This window comes from Solanum tuberosum, unplaced genomic scaffold, assembly GCF_000226075.1.
Source record: "Solanum tuberosum cultivar DM 1-3 516 R44 unplaced genomic scaffold, SolTub_3.0 scf00021, whole genome shotgun sequence".
Taxonomy (NCBI): domain Eukaryota; kingdom Viridiplantae; phylum Streptophyta; class Magnoliopsida; order Solanales; family Solanaceae; genus Solanum; species Solanum tuberosum.
The window spans coordinates 1279542-1299279 of record NW_006238947.1 but is presented as its reverse complement, the minus strand read 5'-3'; the positions used below and the strand labels follow the sequence as shown (position 1 = coordinate 1299279).

Below are 19738 nucleotides of genomic sequence, written 5' to 3'. Positions count from 1 at the left end.
CTAATTTGCAAACCAACATATAAGATATCGATTGGTTCGATAACAGACTATCACTTATCGAACGGTGTATGACTAACATCTACCTTTTTTTTCTCTGTGAACACACCTTGTAGAAAACTCACTTAGCTTATATTATATAGAAAACTCTCTTGGCTTATTATTTCAGTTTTCATTAACGAATATCTACTTGATTATCATGCTACAAGTCTACAAAATGAAATAAGTAAAATCATTAGTTAATTTATGTAAGTATCTATTCAGAATAAGATAAAATAATTATATATGAATTAATATAATACATAGATTAATTGACTGAGAAAAATCTAAAAGATTCAAACTTTTTGCTGATATTAAAACATAAACAAAAGAAAAAAATTCAGTGTGAATATAATATCAAACTTACCTCTATTATTTTAATTTCCTTATAATAGTTATTTTAAAGTGTTCATCAAGATAATATAATTAATCTATTCCTTTTATATTTTTACATTTTTGAAAAGATATTTTTTTAATATATTTTTAAAAACTACCTTATTCAATATCCATTACCAACATATTTATTTGTTCATGTTATGATTCACTCATAAAGAAAAAATATAAGGTGGTCAATCTATTTTTACAAGTTTAAGATTTAGTAAAGGGAAAAAGGATAAATATACCCTTAAACTATCGTAAATGGTATTTAGATACCCTCCGTCATATTTTTGGGACATTGATGCCCCTGTCGTCCAAAAATTAGAGCATATATACCCTTTATACTAACGGACACACACGTGTCATAATCTTATCCACCGATCCGGCGGATAAGATTGCACCACTTGTCCCTATTTAGTCTTCTGTTAGAGTGAAAAGTATATATGCTCTAGTTTTTGGACGACATAGACATAAAAAATAAAGTTACCCATATGATAAATAGAGTTGCCCATGTTTTGACGGAAAATAATATTAATTTTATGAAATTATAATCTTTATCTTTTATATATATACATATATATATTTATTTATTTATTACTGGCTCACTTATTTATTAATTTTAATGTTTCATTCACTATATAAGTTTATCAAAAGTAAAAATACAAGATGATTTTATCCAATATAATCAAATTTTTTTATAGATAGAGTTATCTCTTCCATGTGTTGATAGATAAATTCAAAGTCAAGATTTAAAATTTATTGATTAAAAATTCAATTCATTTAATTACATTAAACTTTATACAGATTCAATAAAAAAATAAAATAAAATTTTAATTAAAATTATTGAATTTGATCCATCGTCACCAATACTCTAGCTCCGCCCTTATTAATAAAACCCATGATAAAGATTAGGAGCTAAAATAGTTTTTTTTAGTAGGATGATTAAGGAATAAACACTATTCTTTTTATTTTTATTTTTTTAATTGTAACACTATTCTTGTTCCGGATAAGAATGTTAATTTAGTGGACCCCGCATTTGAAAACCAGCAAAAAGAAATAAATGAAATGAAATCAGATTATGACTCCATAATGGGGTCCAATGTTGAATTTCTTTCCCAATATAAATCTTTGGAAAAAGGAGGCACCACTAAATATTTTCAGCACAAATAATAATTTTAAAATAATTTTAACTTTTTGTGATAATTTTTATAATATTATAATTTTCATCATGTTTGATTTATATAGAGTTAATTTAACTGATTTTTATAGTTAAATAAATAAATTATATGAAAATAATTATAAGTTGCTATTTTTCTCATATCGATGGAGTGAAATGCACTTTTAAAAATTGATCAAAGTTTATATCGATATGGTGAAATGCACTTTAAAATATTGATCAAAGTTTAAATAATTTGAGCTAATGTGACAAGTATTTTGATTATTTATTTTTAAGTTTAGAATGTGAAACGATACACGTCATTTTATTTGTACTCATCTTTTACACTTGTATATAATCTAAACTTAAAAATTGAATTTGAGTTTTTTATTTTTTATAATCATAGTGTTGGAATTAACTTGCCATAATTCGATTAATTTTATGGTTGTTTTTATAGCTCAGTTAATGCATAAATATATGGGAATTATCTTTTCCTTTTAAGTCAATTAATCAAAACGGCACCCTTACTATTATGATGAGATTCGAGTTCGACCTTTGAATGTATGTGAAATGAATTTCTTATAATATGCCATTGAAACAAATCCTTGTTAATAAAAAAAGTGAGATTGAACATGTGGGTTATTCTTATTTATTGAATGAGTTTTATAATTGATTTTATTCGAATGCCATATTAATAATGGAGAAATCTATTCGAAAAGAAATACAATTAAATACACATTATGCATTTATTACTAGTTCATAATTCATAATCTATGTTTTTTCATGTTATTATTATTATTACCTCATCTTCATTAAATATTATCCATTGATTATCCCAGTAGGTCCCACACGAGTAAATCTCAGCCGTTAAAATAAAGCTGGAGCAGGTGATTTTAAAGCCCCTGTGCCTATTATAAATTGAGAGTTTCATACCTCCACAAAACGGAAGTGGAGAGACGCTCGATGGACCGAAACGGCGTCGTTAGCTTTCACCACCGGCGATCGCCGTCCTCCGATCGATTTCTCGGCGTATTCTCTCCACCGCAGAGTGATAGTGCTATCGGCGGTGCAGATGTATCCATCGCTGACGATGAGCTGAACGAAGATGAAGTTTTCTGGACAGGGGACTTCACTGAACCTAAGCGCCACTCTACTTCTCCTTCTTCAATCAGTCGTCGGAAAACTTTCCGTCAGCCGGAGAAATTCGGTATTCTCGCTGCATTGCCCGAGGATCACCGGAAACTTAACCGTCCCGTTGTTTATCGGAAACCTTCGATAACTTCCTCACCTACTAGTACAAAACTGTTTCATTCACCGCCGATTTCATCAGCGATGGCTTTTTCTCGAGCGTTTCCTACGATTCCCAAGCCTCCATTGGATAGAGAACATAGCTATAACCGTAACCATTCACAAACTATGCCGGTGAGGAAGTTCCAACACTCAGTGCCAGTGAACGTGCCGATGATGCCGAAGAAGGCACCGAGAAGTGACCTTGCTGACGTAGAAATCGATGATGATGACGGCGATGATGAGATGCTTCCTCCGCATGAGATCGTAGCCAGAGGATCAGCTAGATCACTTAAAACCACGTTTTCGGTGCTCGAAGGCGTGGGAAGAACACTCAAAGGGAGAGATCTTTGTCGAGTTCGCAATGCTGTTTTCCGCCAAACAGGTTTTCTAGATTGAAATGATAAGGAACAGTTCAGTTAATTTTGATACATCTCTGTGAATTATACATATTGTTAATCAATCTGGACTGAGGTTTTCGTCCAAAAACATTATAGCTGGACTGAAGTGAAATTTTCTAGCCAACTTTCAGTCATGGAATCCATCATTAGATAACATTATACAATGGAGATAGTTCTATATGTTTTTTCATCCGTTTCTTCAGTTTATGGGTGTTTACCGTATTAATGGGAGTTGAAAATATTATTCTAGGAAATTTTGGTGTACATTTGGCCATGGAGATCAAGAGAATTTAAATGGAAAATAGTTTTGTTAGATTTTATATGATTGTGATTGAAGAACTTCATTACATGTCAATTGTGATCAAATCTATCGAAGTAGGCTTCTGTTTACTGTCTCATGTTTTGCTATAATTCGGTATATAAATTGCTACATACTAGGTAGATTCTCCTGTACTTGTTAACTGTATTGGGATTCTAATATGCAGCTTGGTATAAAGATATAATTACTATTAGATAGATGATTTATGATTTTGTTCATGTTTCATGATTTCGGTGGTTGATAAAACCTCAATTGGTCCAAGTGATATATAATTCTGTCATAATACCCTGGGGTATTCACTTCAACTGTGATTCATCCTTCGAAATTCGATAATTGAAAGCTTGAGAATCAAGAGTTAATTGAATGACAGGAATGAATGGAATAGTACATGTTTGGATGAAACAACAGTATAGGTAACTTGGAATGTATTTGATGATGAATGGGTTGGGTTACCCTGGTGTAGGTAGCTTAAATGGTCTAATTAGGAGTAAGATGACCTTACCGCAAGGAAAGAAAATTGAGTTTGGCTATATGTTGACCAAATTAAAGTAGCTATGATATCGGTCTAGTGATTAATACCTAGATTGGTAATGCTTGATCCTAAATTTTAGAAGAATGCAAACGGTTGGCTTGCGGCGTTGCATTTGGGATAATTTCTCTCGGCGTTCTTTGTCAACCAGTTTGCTATACCCAGAGCACACGGAGTTTGTATATTCATGGATATATAACCTCCAGCCATCCATGTAGAGATTTGCATTGACGTCATTATCATGTTTCCTTAAACTGCAGTAAGTTTTGGTAGTTCATCTTAAGATCCAGCTTGGTTAAGCACGTCTAGTAGCAAGCCTTCTTCAAGTAGCTACCTTCCTTGTTGGGAGTGTGTTTATCTCCATCAGTCACATGGTACCATGTATAGTTTACATCTTATGCATTTCACAGGGTAGTTGCAAATTATTTGATGTAATCATATATTTACATTCTCATGGTACACATAATTAGAGACTTTTGATACTGGCCGAGTGATTGCTATGTGAAGATTCTGTGGCTCCTCCCTTGAAACAACTATAATTGGAATGATTTTAATCACAATTTTCTTATCTTGCAGTTCCCCTGTCTAGTTGAAATGTCTATAAATCATATTGTTCTGTACATTGTCAACATTTGATCCATTTCAACTGCTACACTAGTTGATTGATAGACAAAACCACTAGATGACTTTTGTGCCTGTTATACCAACTTGCAAGCCATCTTTGACTCTAAAGAGTGATTCCTGGTTTTTTAATTCTTAAAAGTGTCGTCTTCAATGAATGGATCTAGTGCTTATCTTTCGATGTTATCTAACCTTCTCTGTTTTCAGTCCCATTATTGGAAAGAAATGTTAAGGTGTGCGGGATACCCTAAGAACCTAGCACCTATGTTCTAATATTATCTGTTGATTGCTGTTTTTCTCGATACTGGAGAATTTAATTTGGACGACTACTTCAAGTTTGTATAGTTTGTTCATATGTGAGGGGAATCCTGCCATATCTGTGAAATCTTTAGTGGTGACAAGGCCGCATACCTTATTCAAGTGGAGCCTTTGTTGCGTAGGTTCTTTATTTTACTGGTGCCTTTATTTCTTCTTTTCATTTCATGAGGCAATCGAATCCTAGTGTAACCTAAAATTTGAAGTGATAATGATGATATCTTGTTGGTTTTTATGTAAGTTTGCCTTCTGATTGTTGTCACCATTCAGTAATATATGGGAATGGGATGTATCCAATGTGGTATTTGTGGAGACTATTATTATCTACTCCTATAGTTTATTCGCAATGTTAAAACAAGAAAAGCTAAGATCTCTGATCAGGCCGAATTCAGTACCTTTTATCAGGTCAAGGGAGAAGGAGATATTAAAGAGTCGTCGGTTTTTGATCCTTTGCAACTTGGATAGGTATTTTTTTTGCTTCACTGAACTTACCAAAACTCTTAAGAGACAACTTTTTGTCCATGAAATCTACATCTACATATCCAGCAAATGACGATTTGCACTCTGCAATATTTTCCCCTTTGTGTGATGATGAAGTGTCTAAGCCATTAGTACTCTGCAATGCAACAGGAAAAAAATCTGGGCATTTGAAAATGAATAAAGTGGGTGTTTAGCTTTGATCCAATTGATGAAATTCTTGCTTCTATACAATGATAAATATTGTCAATCCCTTTTGTTTTCTCACACTAACTATCACTATTCTCCCATGCCCATCCAAGCTGTTGATGGGTCACATATTATTATCGCAACATTATCGTTATATATATATATATATATATATATATATATATATCTGAATCGAATCATATAGCCATTTTTAAAAATTATAATCACATTTATATCTAAATTCATATGCTCATGAAGATAAATATCGTATGCACTATTCCAATTTGGATACATAAAAATTACAAATATAGAAAATCGACCTTTACTTCATTAAAATCTACCCAAAGAGTGGAACCCTTTTTTCTCGTTACTTGCTTCAATTGGTTTATTTAATTTCAGTCATATTTTTCACCAATACATGTCTTCACCACATGCCTATATAAGTTTCTAAAGTCTGATCTTGGCAAAGACATGACTCCGATAAAAAGCTGTTTTAAAGTTTGGTTTCGAAAAGCCATATTAAACTATGGACATAAAATGTATATTCCGTTTATTTTTTACAAGGTTATACATCAGACAAAGATATCTGAGTTAATATGTGAATTTTTAGCATCAGTTGCTTATGTATGAAGTTACACGTGAAATGGAAGAACTTACAATTTTTTTTTACCATTAAAAATTAAATTGTGACTCTAAAAATAAGTATTCATCACATGAAAAAATAACTTATCCAACCTGTTCAAACTTGGATAAATCCGCTAATTTATTAGCTCAATTCATTTTGATCAATCCAATTTAATTTATTTAAAATTAAACTGATGTTATCCCAAATTGATTAATGTGAAAATTTGTCAAAAATATTATTCAATTTTTTTGTCTGATATTTTTTGTTATATTTTTCATAATTAAGAAAAAATAAATTATTAAATACTTAAATTTTTTTATAAAAAAATGAAATTTAATAAAAAAAATTGAATATGTGAGATTACAATCACTTCTTAGTTACTTTCGGTACAAATAATTTCTAAACATATTAATGACCTATCATTTAATTTAAACTAAATAAAATCATAACATTCACTATAAATTTTTTTTGGAGCCTCTATAAAGGCTTTACTAGCCTCCCCTTGAGCCACCTTTTATCCTTAAACATTTAGATTAAAATGTATAGAGTACTATTTAAGATAAATTACGAAAATATAGTATTATAAATCACAATAATTAACGATTAAAATTTTAAAAACATATTGAAAATTTAGTTGACTCTCAAAATTTCATACGTGCTCACATAAAAATTGGGACAAAGAGTAACATATATTATTTGATATATATTTATATAAAAAGTACTATAAATTATAATAATTAACAATTCAAAATATTAAAACAGACACTAAAATTTGAGTTTGGACTATTGTATCTAGTATAGTGAATAGCTGAATATATTACCAAATGGAATGAAGTTGGTTGTACAACACATTTGCAGGGTATAGTGTTCCCAACAAAATTGATGGGCTCAAATCAAAATATATCATTCTGGATTCTATACAAATATATATGGGGAACTTTCACAAATAGACACTATAATAAACTTAATTATACTTCATATCTATAGTTTACATATTTACGAGCTGTAGCTATAGTTTAAGCTACCTCGTATGTATAATTCGTAGGTTTGTATAATTCGCGGGTGCATTTGTATAATTCAGTTATTTTTGTGTAAATTCGAAATAACGAATTTATACTATCACAAACATCAGAAGTGTAAACAGTTATACAAATTATATTATTATACAAATTTCGAATTATACAAAAGTTATACAAATTATATTATACAAATTCTGAATTATACAAACATGCGAATTATACAAAACTAAAAAGCCGAGCTGCATAATTATAGCTAAAAGTAGGTCACAAATTGTAATTAAGACAAACTATTACTATATAAACTAATTAACTAGTACTCCATATATTTGTTTATACGCGTAATTTTCCCATCAATCAATTGTGACAAAAATAGATAGATAATTTAAAGAATCAAAGTTGAAGTTAGAAAGTAAAATCATGAGAAAAATAATAATAAATAAAGATTATAGGAAAGAAAAAAAATAAAATTAATAAAAAGATAAATATACATTATTTAATTTAATGAGAGGAAAAAATTATCAATATTGACCCACTCAATTGTAGAGCCGCCGCCCTTGTTTTCAATTTCGGGTATTAGAAACTCTCAAAGCTTCATGGCTATGGCTATCTGATTGTTAGTGCCCACAAAAATGCCAATTTCTACTTATCATTTCTTCCTTTTCTCTGAGAGATTTCAGTTGCAAAATGGGTTTAATGGAGGCTTTAATTTTTCTATGCAAAGGACAGTTCTGGAGAATGGCTGTTTTTTGGACTGTATCTCTCATCTTATCTTACTTGCAGTTGTTTTCCCAAACACATTTATCGCGTAAATCCAAATTATTTGATCGTTGTTCATCTACATCATCATCTGCTATCAGAAAACCAATCTGCATAGTTACAGGTGTAAGTGTGTTGTAAGCCTTTTTCGTTTTGGTAGTTTATGTGATTATGTTCCAATCTATTCGTATGGAATGGTAAATGATTTAGGTTACATTGGTACATAGTGTTATTTTCAATCAACTTGTCATCAATCTCAATTTTGTCGATGCAATTATATTTTTGTGTGGCTTAGTGGTGAATGAAGTGGTTGAGAGTTATGAGGTCTCATGTTCAAATCCGAGTGGAGATTAAAAAAAAAATACTGGGGGATTCTTTTCATTTGTCTTAGCGTTTGTGGACAGAGTTACTTGATACTTGTTGCTGGTAAAAGTGATGGCTTGAGCTCAAATGGAGATATAAAGTTGCCTTGTCAATCACCTGTGATAGATGAGATAGTTGGGCCATCTCAAGCTGATGTGTTTGACCCTTTAAAGAGGTCTGACAGGAATTCATCTAATGAGCAGCGAGGGAGAAACTAACTCTAATCTTTCAATCACATGTTACAAACGAGCTAGTTAGGGCATCTGAAGCAGATGCCTTTGACCCATTAAAAAGGTCTGATTCGAAATTCATTAACACGTACAGAGGGAGAAACCAAGTCCGCTGATGTTTCCTTTACCCAAGGGGAAGCTTGTTTCAATATTGCTGCACCTTGTATGAGTCAAATCACTGAATTTCTCAGCAGTTAATAGGAGTACTGGATAGGAAGTAATGAGCACTGGTCGTGGGACAGCTGGCAGGTATCTCGTGGAATTAGAAAGCTGGCTCGGACATCACAGTCATAAAAAAAAAGTTGATTGTTTTGAATTACCTGACATGGGAGGGGCTAGTTTTTAAGGGTCTTTGTGTGTGTGTATGAGTGACTATTATGGAGGTAGTAATTCCCCATTCCTTTAGTCTTTTCAAGGGTATTTTTCTTAAGTCGTGGTCATGTCTTGCCCCCTAAACATATTTCTGAATTCTGCTGCATATATGTTACTTATACCGTGTAGTCTAAGAGTGAACACTCTCTCTCTGATTTAGATATAGGAAAACTTGAATCTGTTACTTTATCTACTCTAGTTGTGAGCTATAACAAGCTTAAGACTAAACAAAATTTTCTTGTTAATTAGTGCCACACTTAGGCTTTGGATCAAGTTCAATAGCAAAACTAGTACAACCACGGTCCTAGCCTTGATGGACAGAGTTACCTGGTACTTGTTGCCGGTGGAAAGTTACAGGTATCCTGTGGAATTAGTCGAGGTGTGCCAAAGCTGGCCCGAACACCATGGTCATCAAAACAAATAATTATTATCTTTTATGGGTATTTGGTTTTTAGTGAAAAAACTTTGAATTCTTGTCGGCTATCACCATGTCCCATAGATATCTTAATTTTTGCCTTCAAGAAAGTCTTTTCGGCTTAACCAATTTTTTCTACTTGAGTGCTATGTGATATATGTGCCAATTGCTACAAGCTATTTATGCTTCACATTACCATCTGTGTCTTGTTCTTGTTGGTGTTAATTTGCAATCATTTACAGGCCACATCTGGTTTGGGTGCTGCTGTTTCATATGCCCTTGCTAAAGAAGGCTATTGCGTTATTCTTGGTGGGATTCTTTCCTTGATATGATTAAAAAAATGAAATGTCGTTCTAATTTTATTTATACTTGTTAAAAGATCGAATGTGTGTATGGAGAAACACTCTCCATGAGAACTACACTGCAAACTTACAAATCTATTGATTTATGAATTCAAAAAGATATTCTAATTAAAAGATCAAATTTGTTAAATCCAACCTTTTTGTTATCCCTAGTAGCTTATGTGGCATCCGTCCCACACAAATGGAGAGTGTCAGATTATTTCCTAGGCTGACCGTTGACGATTTTGTGTCGTTGGTGTGCCTTCAATCAAAATTTGATTAATTATGTCCAGCGACTTGCGCTATAAGGAGGCACTTAGATGTAATTGGGTTCATATTTAACTGTTTCCTTGTAGCTGATAGACTTTTTTTTTCCCAATAGAATCCATAATTTGTTATACAAGGAATTGTCTCAACTATTTATGGCTTTTTGTTGATAAGCTGCTTGGCAAAGAAATTTGGGAAGAAAATTCTTGTTTCCAATGTGGGATATGATGATGCCACTTTACAGTGGTGAAGTATTCACTAGTTAGTTCCCTTTTTTCCAATATCTTCTGGCTTTCTTGTTGTCTTAGATCAGGAATCTTCATGTCTTTTTCTATTTAGTATCTTAAATGGCCATTCCATATGGCAAATATCTTTTCTGGTGATTTTAGTTTGTTAACTATGATATTAGAAATCGATTCAGTAGAAGGCTACTTCTATTCCAATTACATTTGCAACTTTTTTTTTTTCTTTTTATTATTCATGCAACTAAAGATTTTAATTGTCAATAGTTTTTAGTGAAACCTCTACACCTCTAAGTTAATGCTAGTATGGTTTAACTGACCCTCTAATACTTGCAGCTGGAAGGTCATTGCACTCATTGTCAAAGGTACTGTAATTGGGTTACTGGCTTTTGTTGATTCTGCTTTAAGATATTCTCATTATTCTTGTTTCACAGGTTGTGTCTGAAATCAAAGAACAGATAGATGATGCTTGTGTAAAAGCTTTTCAGGTTGATTTGTCATCATACAAGTCAATCTTGAGCTTCAAACACTCCCTTCAACAGTGGCTGTTGGACTCAGATTTGCATTGCTCTGTCCAGCTCTTAATAAATAATGCTGGAATCCTTGCGACATCATACAGAATCACTACAGAACAATGTGATCAGTAAACCACCTAAATCTTTATATACTGCTTTTCTTCATTCTGGCTATCCTTGCAATAGGTTGTCTTGAGCATTCTTCTCAAGCAAAACTGCAAATATATGTGTTTCATCCTTTATTCTTGTGGAAGAACACTTTATACTACTCCTTGCACTAATAGAACAGAGAAAATCTTACAGAGAGATGAAACACAATATTGAAGAGCATTTTAGTTGACACTATCTATCCCACCTTCACTTATCAGATAAGCAGCGAAACATTTAGTAGAATGTTCTTGTGATTTAGATAATGCTGCATTGGGATCAACACCCCCCACTTGTCGTTAATGCGCAACAAACTTCACATTTTGCCTTATTTTTGTTAGGATCCTGCACTATTAATCAACACTATCTATCCCAACTTCACTTTTCAGATAAGAGGCGAGACCTTTAGTAGAATGTTCTTGTGATTTAGATAATGCTGCATTGGGATCAACACCCTCCACTTGCCTTTAATGTGCAACAATTTCACATTTTACCTTATTTTTGTGAGGATCCCGCATTGGTTAGTTGCATGGTAAACTTGGCACCTGTAGCACTGATAGGAGCTAATCTCTCTCTTTGTCCCCTTTTTCTCCTGCTGCTATGAGGATTTTGATAATCCCGAGAAACACATAAATTATGTGCTAATTGGACATTCTTTTTTTTTTCTTCTGCAGGATGGTGTCAACTAATTATATTGGTCCATTTTGTCTTACAAAACTTCTTTTGCCGCTTCTAGAACAGAGCCCTATCCCTTCTCGTGTTGTTAATGTTACATCATTCACGCATCGAAATGGTAGGTACAATTCATATACTATCAGTATTATGTACACTCAATGTTTATCAGCATCACGGACACTCGATATGTAAATAAAAAAGGTGTTGGCTTGTGTCGAAACTCAGAAGCACATATGTAAACTACTCTAGTGCATGTTCTGTTGCTTTATATGTTCATCTGTGGTAATATCTTTGACAGTCTTCATTTTGAACCTCTACACTATATTCTTCAGTGTTAGGACTAGTCAATTCTGTCAATTTGAAGCCTAACAACTCAGCCTTAGAGATCCGGGGATGAAGGTTGCCTGAGATAATGAGCTAGAAAATTATAGATCCTTTATTGCTAAATGGACAGATGCCATTGGAACATTTTGTGTCATTAAAGTCTCTGCTAAGAATGCTTCTTGTATCGTGTTCATTTATGTTTTTTTTCCTGAAAATATAGTTGAATATAAATTGATGAGGGTAGTTTTGTTGGTAAGAATTTAACCAGAACTGCAATTTTTTTGGAATGTCCTTTTGGCTGTTATTGGTGAACATACGAATAAGATTGTAATTTGGCATTTTCTACTTTTGATTGATAGTGTCTAGCATGGAGGTCACCAGAGAAACAATATCTGGGCAGTGGTTTTCAAAATTAAGTTCCTATCCATTTGCTCATGTATATGAGTACTCCAAATGTAAGTTCAACTTTACAGATTAAAGTGACCGTTACTATCCTTGAACTCATTGACACCTAAAATCTCTCGCCATTTCTCTTGCAGTATGCCTTCTGCTCTTCACATATGAGCTTCATCGGCAAGTTGGTCTGGCGGAGAAACCACATAGTGTCTCTGTCATGTATGTTTATGTTCTCCTTTACAAACAAATTTTAGGTTCTCTATGTCACCTCGTAAGCCATTATGCTTATCAATTTAATTCTATATCTTTCAAGAATGTGTTTGTATATTAAGGTAAAGCTCATCTTTTGTGTTGGTTTGTATAGGTTAATTCATACTTTTCCTGTCGTGTCATCTGTTTGTCCATATCTAGTTACCTAAAAACCAAATTGTAGGCTAATTTTTTTTTTCATGATTCTGCATATGTAAGTGTAAACTGAGCTTTTCTGGGTGTAACATGATAGTTACATCACGAAGAGGGTAGAACTATGATAATTTCTGAAGGGAATATTGATTTCAAGTGTAGTTTTCCACACTATGTTTGCTTATTGTACTTCAAAGGAGCATATTTTTTGTAAACCATGGGCACTGTAGAGTGCTTCAGTTGTAGGGTTGTGATGCATCTAGTTAGTCTCTATGACTTTCTGCAATAGAATTAGAATAAGAAGTCATGCTGTGCTCATTTAGTTTTTGTTAATGAAATATGCATTTTCATGCCCATTGAGAAGATATCCGAGACATGGGCTTAATTTAGATCCTTCCATTGCGATCTATGACATATTTGGATAGTAGTAGAGTCTGTGACACCTGAATTGGTCATCAAAAGTAAAGTAGTTTTGGAGCAAAGAGTGTGTAAAAGAAAATTGCTTCACTATGTTAATCTACTTTCAGCCTCACCATTGCCTGCCTCTCAGTCAGAAACAACCATTTAATTTACGGTGAAAGCTGTGAATTGTTAATGTGTGTTACTTTCAGCCTTTTAGCTTCTAATATTTCTTTCTAACTTTTTACCTGTCTTACTTTTGTAAATTAGATCCTGTAATCTTAACTGATTAAAGATCTCTTTATATGTGTCTCAAGTGGTGATTTTATTTGCCTGAACACTTCTTTTGTTTTTGTTCTGGAATGATGAAGTGCTACAGATCCTGGAGTTGTGAAAACCAACATTATGCGAGAAATTCCGTCATGCCTCTCATGGTTGGCTTTCTTCGTTTTGAAACTTTTGGGCCTTTTGCAGTCTCCCGAAGTAGGAATTACCTCTGTTCTAGATGCAGTGCATGCACCACCAGTGAGTCTGCCCTGCAGCCCTCCTATCATCTGTTTTGTGATATGTATCAATTGGCTCTCAATTTATTGGTTCATTTCTTTGATTTAATTTCCTGTTTGGTCAATGCTTACAATGTTCTCGTAGAAGCTGAAGCACAAAACTCTTTGGAACTTGTTTCTCTATGAAATTAGGCTAAGTACTCGTATAGTCAATGGATTCCCCTCATTTTGTATTTTTAATGAAGAATAATGCTCCTGCAGAAGAAGTTCTGCTATTTCAACACAGAAAATGAGATTGACAAATCATGTGGATTGTGAAATATCTGATCAATAAAAAGTTAAGACTCATAAAAAAAAATAAAAAAAATAAAGAGTTCAGGTAGCGTTGCAAGAGGGTGGCATATTGTCATTTTGGAAGCACGTATCTATTGAGGGGAGTTCTGCACCCATACTGAATAGTACTATGTTCTAGGTTAATTGGTTTCCAAAAACTAACAGGGTTGTGTTTTCGTTTCATTCATAAAACCACAGTTGATGCTGTCAAATATAGTAGGGACAGCCTGACACAGGTCAGCAACTGTAGAGCAGTTGCTCAAAGAGTATTGCCAAAATCCAAAATACGGGACCTGACGAGCTTACTAGTTGACATATAGTTAGGTAATTACTCTTTAAGTTCATTAGCTTCACGTTTCTTAGTTTAACCATCCATATCTGCGCCCAACTTAGCAGCTTGGTGAACCCATCCATGTCCACTTTCAGTCACCGAGTATCTAGGGATACCATCCACATTAACTTTCAATCATCAAGTAGATGGGGAATCTCATCATACCTATGGATTAGCATCTCACTACCATAAGAATGAGTAAACTATTCAAGTTTACTCCCAATCGCCGTGCAGCTAAGGGACTTCCTTTATTATTCTCTTTTCATGATTTTTCAGTAAGTTGAATAATTCTACTAATGTTGGGAAAGGCTCCCGTATATGAGCAGTATACCAAAAGTAGGGAACCTTCGTTCAAATATGGTTTGTCTACTAAAGACACGGGATCTCAATGGGTGCACCAAATAGAAATTAGATACAAGAGACTTCTCAAATATACGAAGTCATATTCAATCCCTCAAACTCTTTCCTTCCATACTAGCCCACATTAGGACTTAAATGGAAACCTTCCACGCCCTTGATCTTCTCTTCCTGCTTTTAGATGTCCAACTTTGCAATGTCTCTGTTACTCTACCATGCATCACTGACCGTCTTTTGAAATAGTTCAGAACCATCCTTCACAGATCCAACACCACCTTACAATGTACCCTGAACATCTCCACAAAGTACTAACTGATATAAGTAACCTTTATTTCCTCAGGTTGTCCATTGTCTATGTCAATCTTTTAACAACCAAGCAAAAACCAATTACCTCTTCTAGTCAATGACTCAATAAATTCGTTTTTGAGTTGTGAATTTCTCCCAATGATGAATATATTTAGTTTCACGAATTAATGGTAAGGATCAAGTTTTGATATAATAAGAAGTTAAAATAGCCAACTCCTAACTCACCTTAGTGGTTTGGATTGAATGGAGCTCAGTTCTCCCCTTCATAATATGTGTCCTTGCTATTTGGAAAGTGTTTTTGGGTAAAATTTGGGAAACACCCGTATTAGTGCTTTCTTGATAATGGGTTGCATTAGCGATGCTATAGAGATCATGTTATATTCTTGACACAGTAGGGCAATCACTACAGTGATCACTATAGCACTATAACAATCTTGTTGAATTTTGTCAGCACGTTTACACAGTACACTACTGCCTCATCTAAGTCCTTACCCCCTCTGTGCACAGTGTAGTGATTAACTCATGCTATAGCAATCCAGTACAATTCCTTGATCGCTCTAGCAATCACGTAGCCCTATGCTACTGTCCAGGGTTATTGCCCAATTTATGGTGCACTGTACCATGATTTCACTGTCAAACTAGGAATTTTGTGCACATATTTTCTAGAATTGATCTAATATTATCTGCTGACGCCAATGCTCCTAAAAAGGCTTAATAGTGCACTTGGTTGAATGCTGAGTTATTTACCTAGAGGAACAGGGATCAATTCCCACAGTAGTTTCTTTTTTCTCTATTTTTGGTGGTGCACCCAAAATACAAAAAGTCTAATTGTTGCATGCTATAAGGTGTTTATATTATTTTGCCTAATTCCGTACGTCTGTACTGACCAATTGCAACCAGTATCATCTTTCACAAGTCCATAGCCCATAGTTTCCCCTTATAATCAATGTTGAACACACTCTAAGTCCTATCAAACCTGAAATGGATGTATGTTCTCATGCCATGTAATAAATAAGCCACGGATGCAAGTACATTCACAAAATAGGTTATTACAAGTATATATTCTACAAATGTGCAGTTTACTCTTATGAGTTGCATATTGTTTACGAGATAAATGCAACTGAAACACATCGATATCGTCCTTTTTACATGTTACCGTAGTGACATATTTATGCCGTCTCTCTTCAGCCAATGTTCATACTAATTTGCCTCTCTCTCTCTTCATTTTTTCTCTGAATCTATCCACAGATTTTAGGATCTTGATTTCACCATACATCTCAGAGAAGGGTGCTTAACGGAACATCTTATAATATAATTGTTATTCTCGTTAGCTGCTTGCTTTATGTATTCAGTTATTGGAACATTTGTGCTATTGCTATATACTACTACTTCTATTTCATCTTGAACTGTGATAAAATGTTCTTGAACGTTGATGACTGTACCAGGAAACCTCGGGAGTATACTTCTTTGGAGGAAATGGTAGAACTCTAAGATCTTCTCAGCTTTCTTATAACTCCAAACTCGCAAAGGATCTCTGGGATGCTTCGTCTCAAATTTTCCTTGAGCGTCAGCTTGCTTCCCGGGATACAACTTGAACAGAGACATTAAACCTGGTAATGCTCCTCCAAGTATATATGAAGCATGAACTTGAGTTTTGATATAAGAAATTATAAATTTCTTTCTGTATTTAGTTATTATGGTTATAAATTAATTATTCATTTGTTTTCTAAACCAAAATAGCTAATTTTGTTATTAGAAGCTGACATGAATTTGTTTTATTTAACAGATCAAGAATTTGAAGAATAATGGTGTTCTTGAAGAGAGTGTAGGGATGTTGCCATTTGTACAGATACTACTATTCAATTTTCTCTCATTTTAGAAGATGTAGAGATAGTCACATAATTTAGATTTTTAATTCTTTATAATTAACTATTTAATTTTATATGAGTATCGTATTTGATTATTTGTTTTATAATTTTGAATGGTATTTATGACAGGATAGAGTTACCGGTGATGACCAATTTTTCTCTTGTCGTTATTGACTTATAGTGACATTTCACGACTGAATTTTCCTTCGTTAAAAGTCATTTTTCTTGTAGTGTATATAGCTTTTTTGTCCTTGGTTGCTTTGTTGACGCTTGGAAACTTTAGGGGGTGTTCGAGCTAAGTCTTTTTATAATATTGATGTACAATAAGCTATAACCACCAAAGATCATAGTGGAGTGGTAGGTATTTCTCATTCGTAATTACAATTTTCGAGTTTGAACCTTTAAATATAGATATCGAATATCGAAAAAATGAAAGAAGAAGATGTATTCCTGTGCGCACGCGTGATTGGAAACAGGTTTAAAATGATGTTTCCGTTTGGTAGCAGTCAAATATCTGAACTAGACAAAGATTTATTAGAAAGTTTTTTCAGTGATGACTTCAAGGGCAAGATGTTAAATTAGGACAAAAAGTTGAAAATATGTTGTTTTTTATGATAATGGAGGGGACAAGGTTGTGATTTTTTTCTACATTTTTTTTTTTTAATGATAATTGATGAAGAGTGGAAATCACGGTCAGATTTGTGGCCACAAAATGGAGGACAAAAATAATAATATTGCAACGATAACTATATTTTAGTCCAAAACAAGTTAAGTTCGGTTGCATGAATCTGGACTAGATTCTTATATTTTCTATTGGTGAAAAAGTCTCTTAGAGAGTACTCCATCTATCCATTTTTAGTTGTCATATTGCATTTTTCGAAAGTCAATTTGAATACTTTTCAAAATTAAATTAGATTATATTAATTCGATATTTTAAACAAAAAATTTAGATATTCAAAAACTATATGAAAAGTAATATAAATTGCAATTTTTTCCATATCAATATGATGAAAAAATACATCATAAAATGTTAGTCAAAATTCTTAGCGTTTGACTCTAAAAAAGGAAACAACCATAACAACTAAAAATGAACGGCGAGAGTATATGATTGTTAGAGAGCGAACTTTTCTTTATTTAATTATAACTTCAATCTGCTTCCTTTATATGTGAGTTTGATTCTTTCTTTTGAGCGAAGCACAATAGTATTCTTTTCAAAGTGGGTGGGGTTGAGATTCAGATGCAGAATCTCTGTCTGTTCTGATATCAAGTTGAAATTCTTTCAGCATCATATTTTAAAAAATAAGTTGATTGAAAGATCACACATTTATTCTCCTCATAGTTTGGGGCATCTTGACAATTATGTACGTGTTAATTTGATATCCACCCCTCCTCGTTTTGTGACAGAATGGTGTTTTCTACCGATCCTTCGTAGTATACTAGACTCTCTTTCTAGATTTTGAAAGTAAATTAATTAAACTTTTTATTTTATCATTAATGACAAGTATTACAATTATACAAATAATTTAATGCAACATATTGACTATAGCTAGCTTCGCCTATGAAAAACTCTCTTCTCTTACTTCGGATAAATTTTATTTTGATTCGCTATGCATTTGTCCCGCCCCATTGCCATCTCTAACGAGATGTGACAACGAGTGGTAGTCCACAGGAAGTTGCTTCACACTTTTCTTAAGCCAGCTGTTTATGCAAATTTACCAAAAAAAAAACACATGTAAAATTAATATGTGGAAAATTAGGAAGAATATACCATTAAGATTATTCTCAATTATTTGTTGTTCCCTAAGGTGATGCTCATAGAAAATTTTAGGTAACTTCTCATGAATTTCCTTATCCAATGAGATGAAAAAGTAGATGCAAGAGCAAGTCACCCACAAAAGAAACACAATAACATTTCGATACATAAATTATTTTATGTTCACATAAAATTTGAAGGAGGACTACACTCTAAGAGGCTATTTGTGTTAGGATTTATCCTGAATTTCGTATTTGAGTTCAACATTATAATTTTGTTTTACTTCAATAATATTTTTTTGGTAGAAAAGATTTCTTTGTCAGAAACGAGGAATATTTTTGAACTCCTATAAGTTGAAGGTTCTTTCTTTTCTATAGAACACAATGTAGTTATTAAAAAATTCTTGTTTAAGAGGAGATTTATCCTCTTAAATATAGTTTTTAGAAAAAAAAATTATATTAATATTATCATATGTAAGCTAATTGGTCAAATCATAATTTTATGTGTCATCTGATTTATCGTTGTCATAGTTTGCAATCATTAGCTTCCGCATGCCACGTTGATTATTTCGATCCTAAGTCCTAACAATTTGGTGTATATGAGGGATGAGATAGATAAAATTATCTAAATTAATTATTTTATTATATATATGAAATACCTTATCCCATCATTATAATATAAATATAATAAACAAACAATTTCAAGACTAACTAATAATTCAAATATCAATAATTAATTTCATAATTTGAACCAATAATTTATAAATAATCCAAAAAATAATTATAACAATAATTCATCAAAAGCAAAGGCACATACATACAAAAAGTAAGAACATTGACATGACACAAAAAGTAATTAAGGTCCCCCTTGTGATAGGCTGACATGTATACACATAAATTTTGGGATGATTTGCACCAATAGAATTATTTTGTTATTTAATTTTTGACTTCTGCAAAAATAATTTTCGAATAAAAAGTTTGAGCTTAATTACCAAAAAAAGTGTCTGACTAACTAATTACGAATCTTATCAGGAGTTTAGTACAAAATATTATAACGAATCATCAATATTTTTGGATGGATGAACTTACCAG

The 19738-nt window shown here is 32.9% G+C and overlaps 2 protein-coding genes across 4 annotated transcripts; both read left to right on the top strand.

Moving 5' to 3' along the window:
* The first annotated feature begins 2493 nt into the window (after positions 1 to 2493).
* LOC107059473 (uncharacterized) lies at positions 2494 to 3578 on the top strand. The gene has a single exon (XM_015305991.1). The coding sequence runs from the start codon at positions 2534 to 2536 to the stop codon at positions 3254 to 3256; it is 723 nt and encodes a 240-aa protein (XP_015161477.1). The 5' UTR covers positions 2494 to 2533; the 3' UTR covers positions 3257 to 3578.
* Positions 3579 to 7869: 4291 nt separating this feature from the next.
* Positions 7870 to 17043, top strand: LOC102587440 (dehydrogenase/reductase SDR family member on chromosome X). Of its 3 annotated transcripts, XM_015305990.1 has the most exons (11): positions 8144 to 8232; positions 9731 to 9797; positions 10212 to 10357; positions 10675 to 10703; positions 10773 to 10981; positions 11675 to 11793; positions 12359 to 12454; positions 12539 to 12614; positions 13568 to 13721; positions 16472 to 16639; positions 16813 to 17043. In XM_015305990.1, the coding sequence occupies exons 3-10, from the start codon at positions 10312 to 10314 to the stop codon at positions 16619 to 16621; spliced, it is 879 nt and encodes a 292-aa protein (XP_015161476.1). In that variant the 5' UTR covers positions 8144 to 8232; positions 9731 to 9797; positions 10212 to 10311; the 3' UTR covers positions 16622 to 16639; positions 16813 to 17043. The 3 variants fall into 3 exon arrangements, 2 of the variants coding, with proteins under 2 accessions (XP_015161474.1, XP_015161476.1); XR_001472680.1 differs by lacking the exon at positions 10212 to 10357 and having other exon boundaries at positions 7870 to 8234; positions 13576 to 13721; XM_015305988.1 differs by lacking the exon at positions 10212 to 10357 and having other exon boundaries at positions 7870 to 8234.
* The last annotated feature ends 2695 nt before the right edge of the window (positions 17044 to 19738 follow it).

Bases quoted from the DNA above. Each gene is read 5' to 3' on its own strand.
- LOC102587440 (XM_015305988.1), top strand. From the start codon at position 8,037: ATGGGTTTAATGGAGGCTTTAATTTTTCTATGCAAAGGACAGTTCTGG. The intron at 9,798-10,674 runs GTGGGATTCTTT...TAATACTTGCAG, and splicing joins AGGCTATTGCGTTATTCTTG to CTGGAAGGTCATTGCACTCA. The intron at 12,455-12,538 runs GTAAGTTCAACT...TTTCTCTTGCAG, and splicing joins TGTATATGAGTACTCCAAAT to TATGCCTTCTGCTCTTCACA.
- LOC107059473 (XM_015305991.1), top strand. From the start codon at position 2,534: ATGGACCGAAACGGCGTCGTTAGCTTTCACCACCGGCGATCGCCGTCC.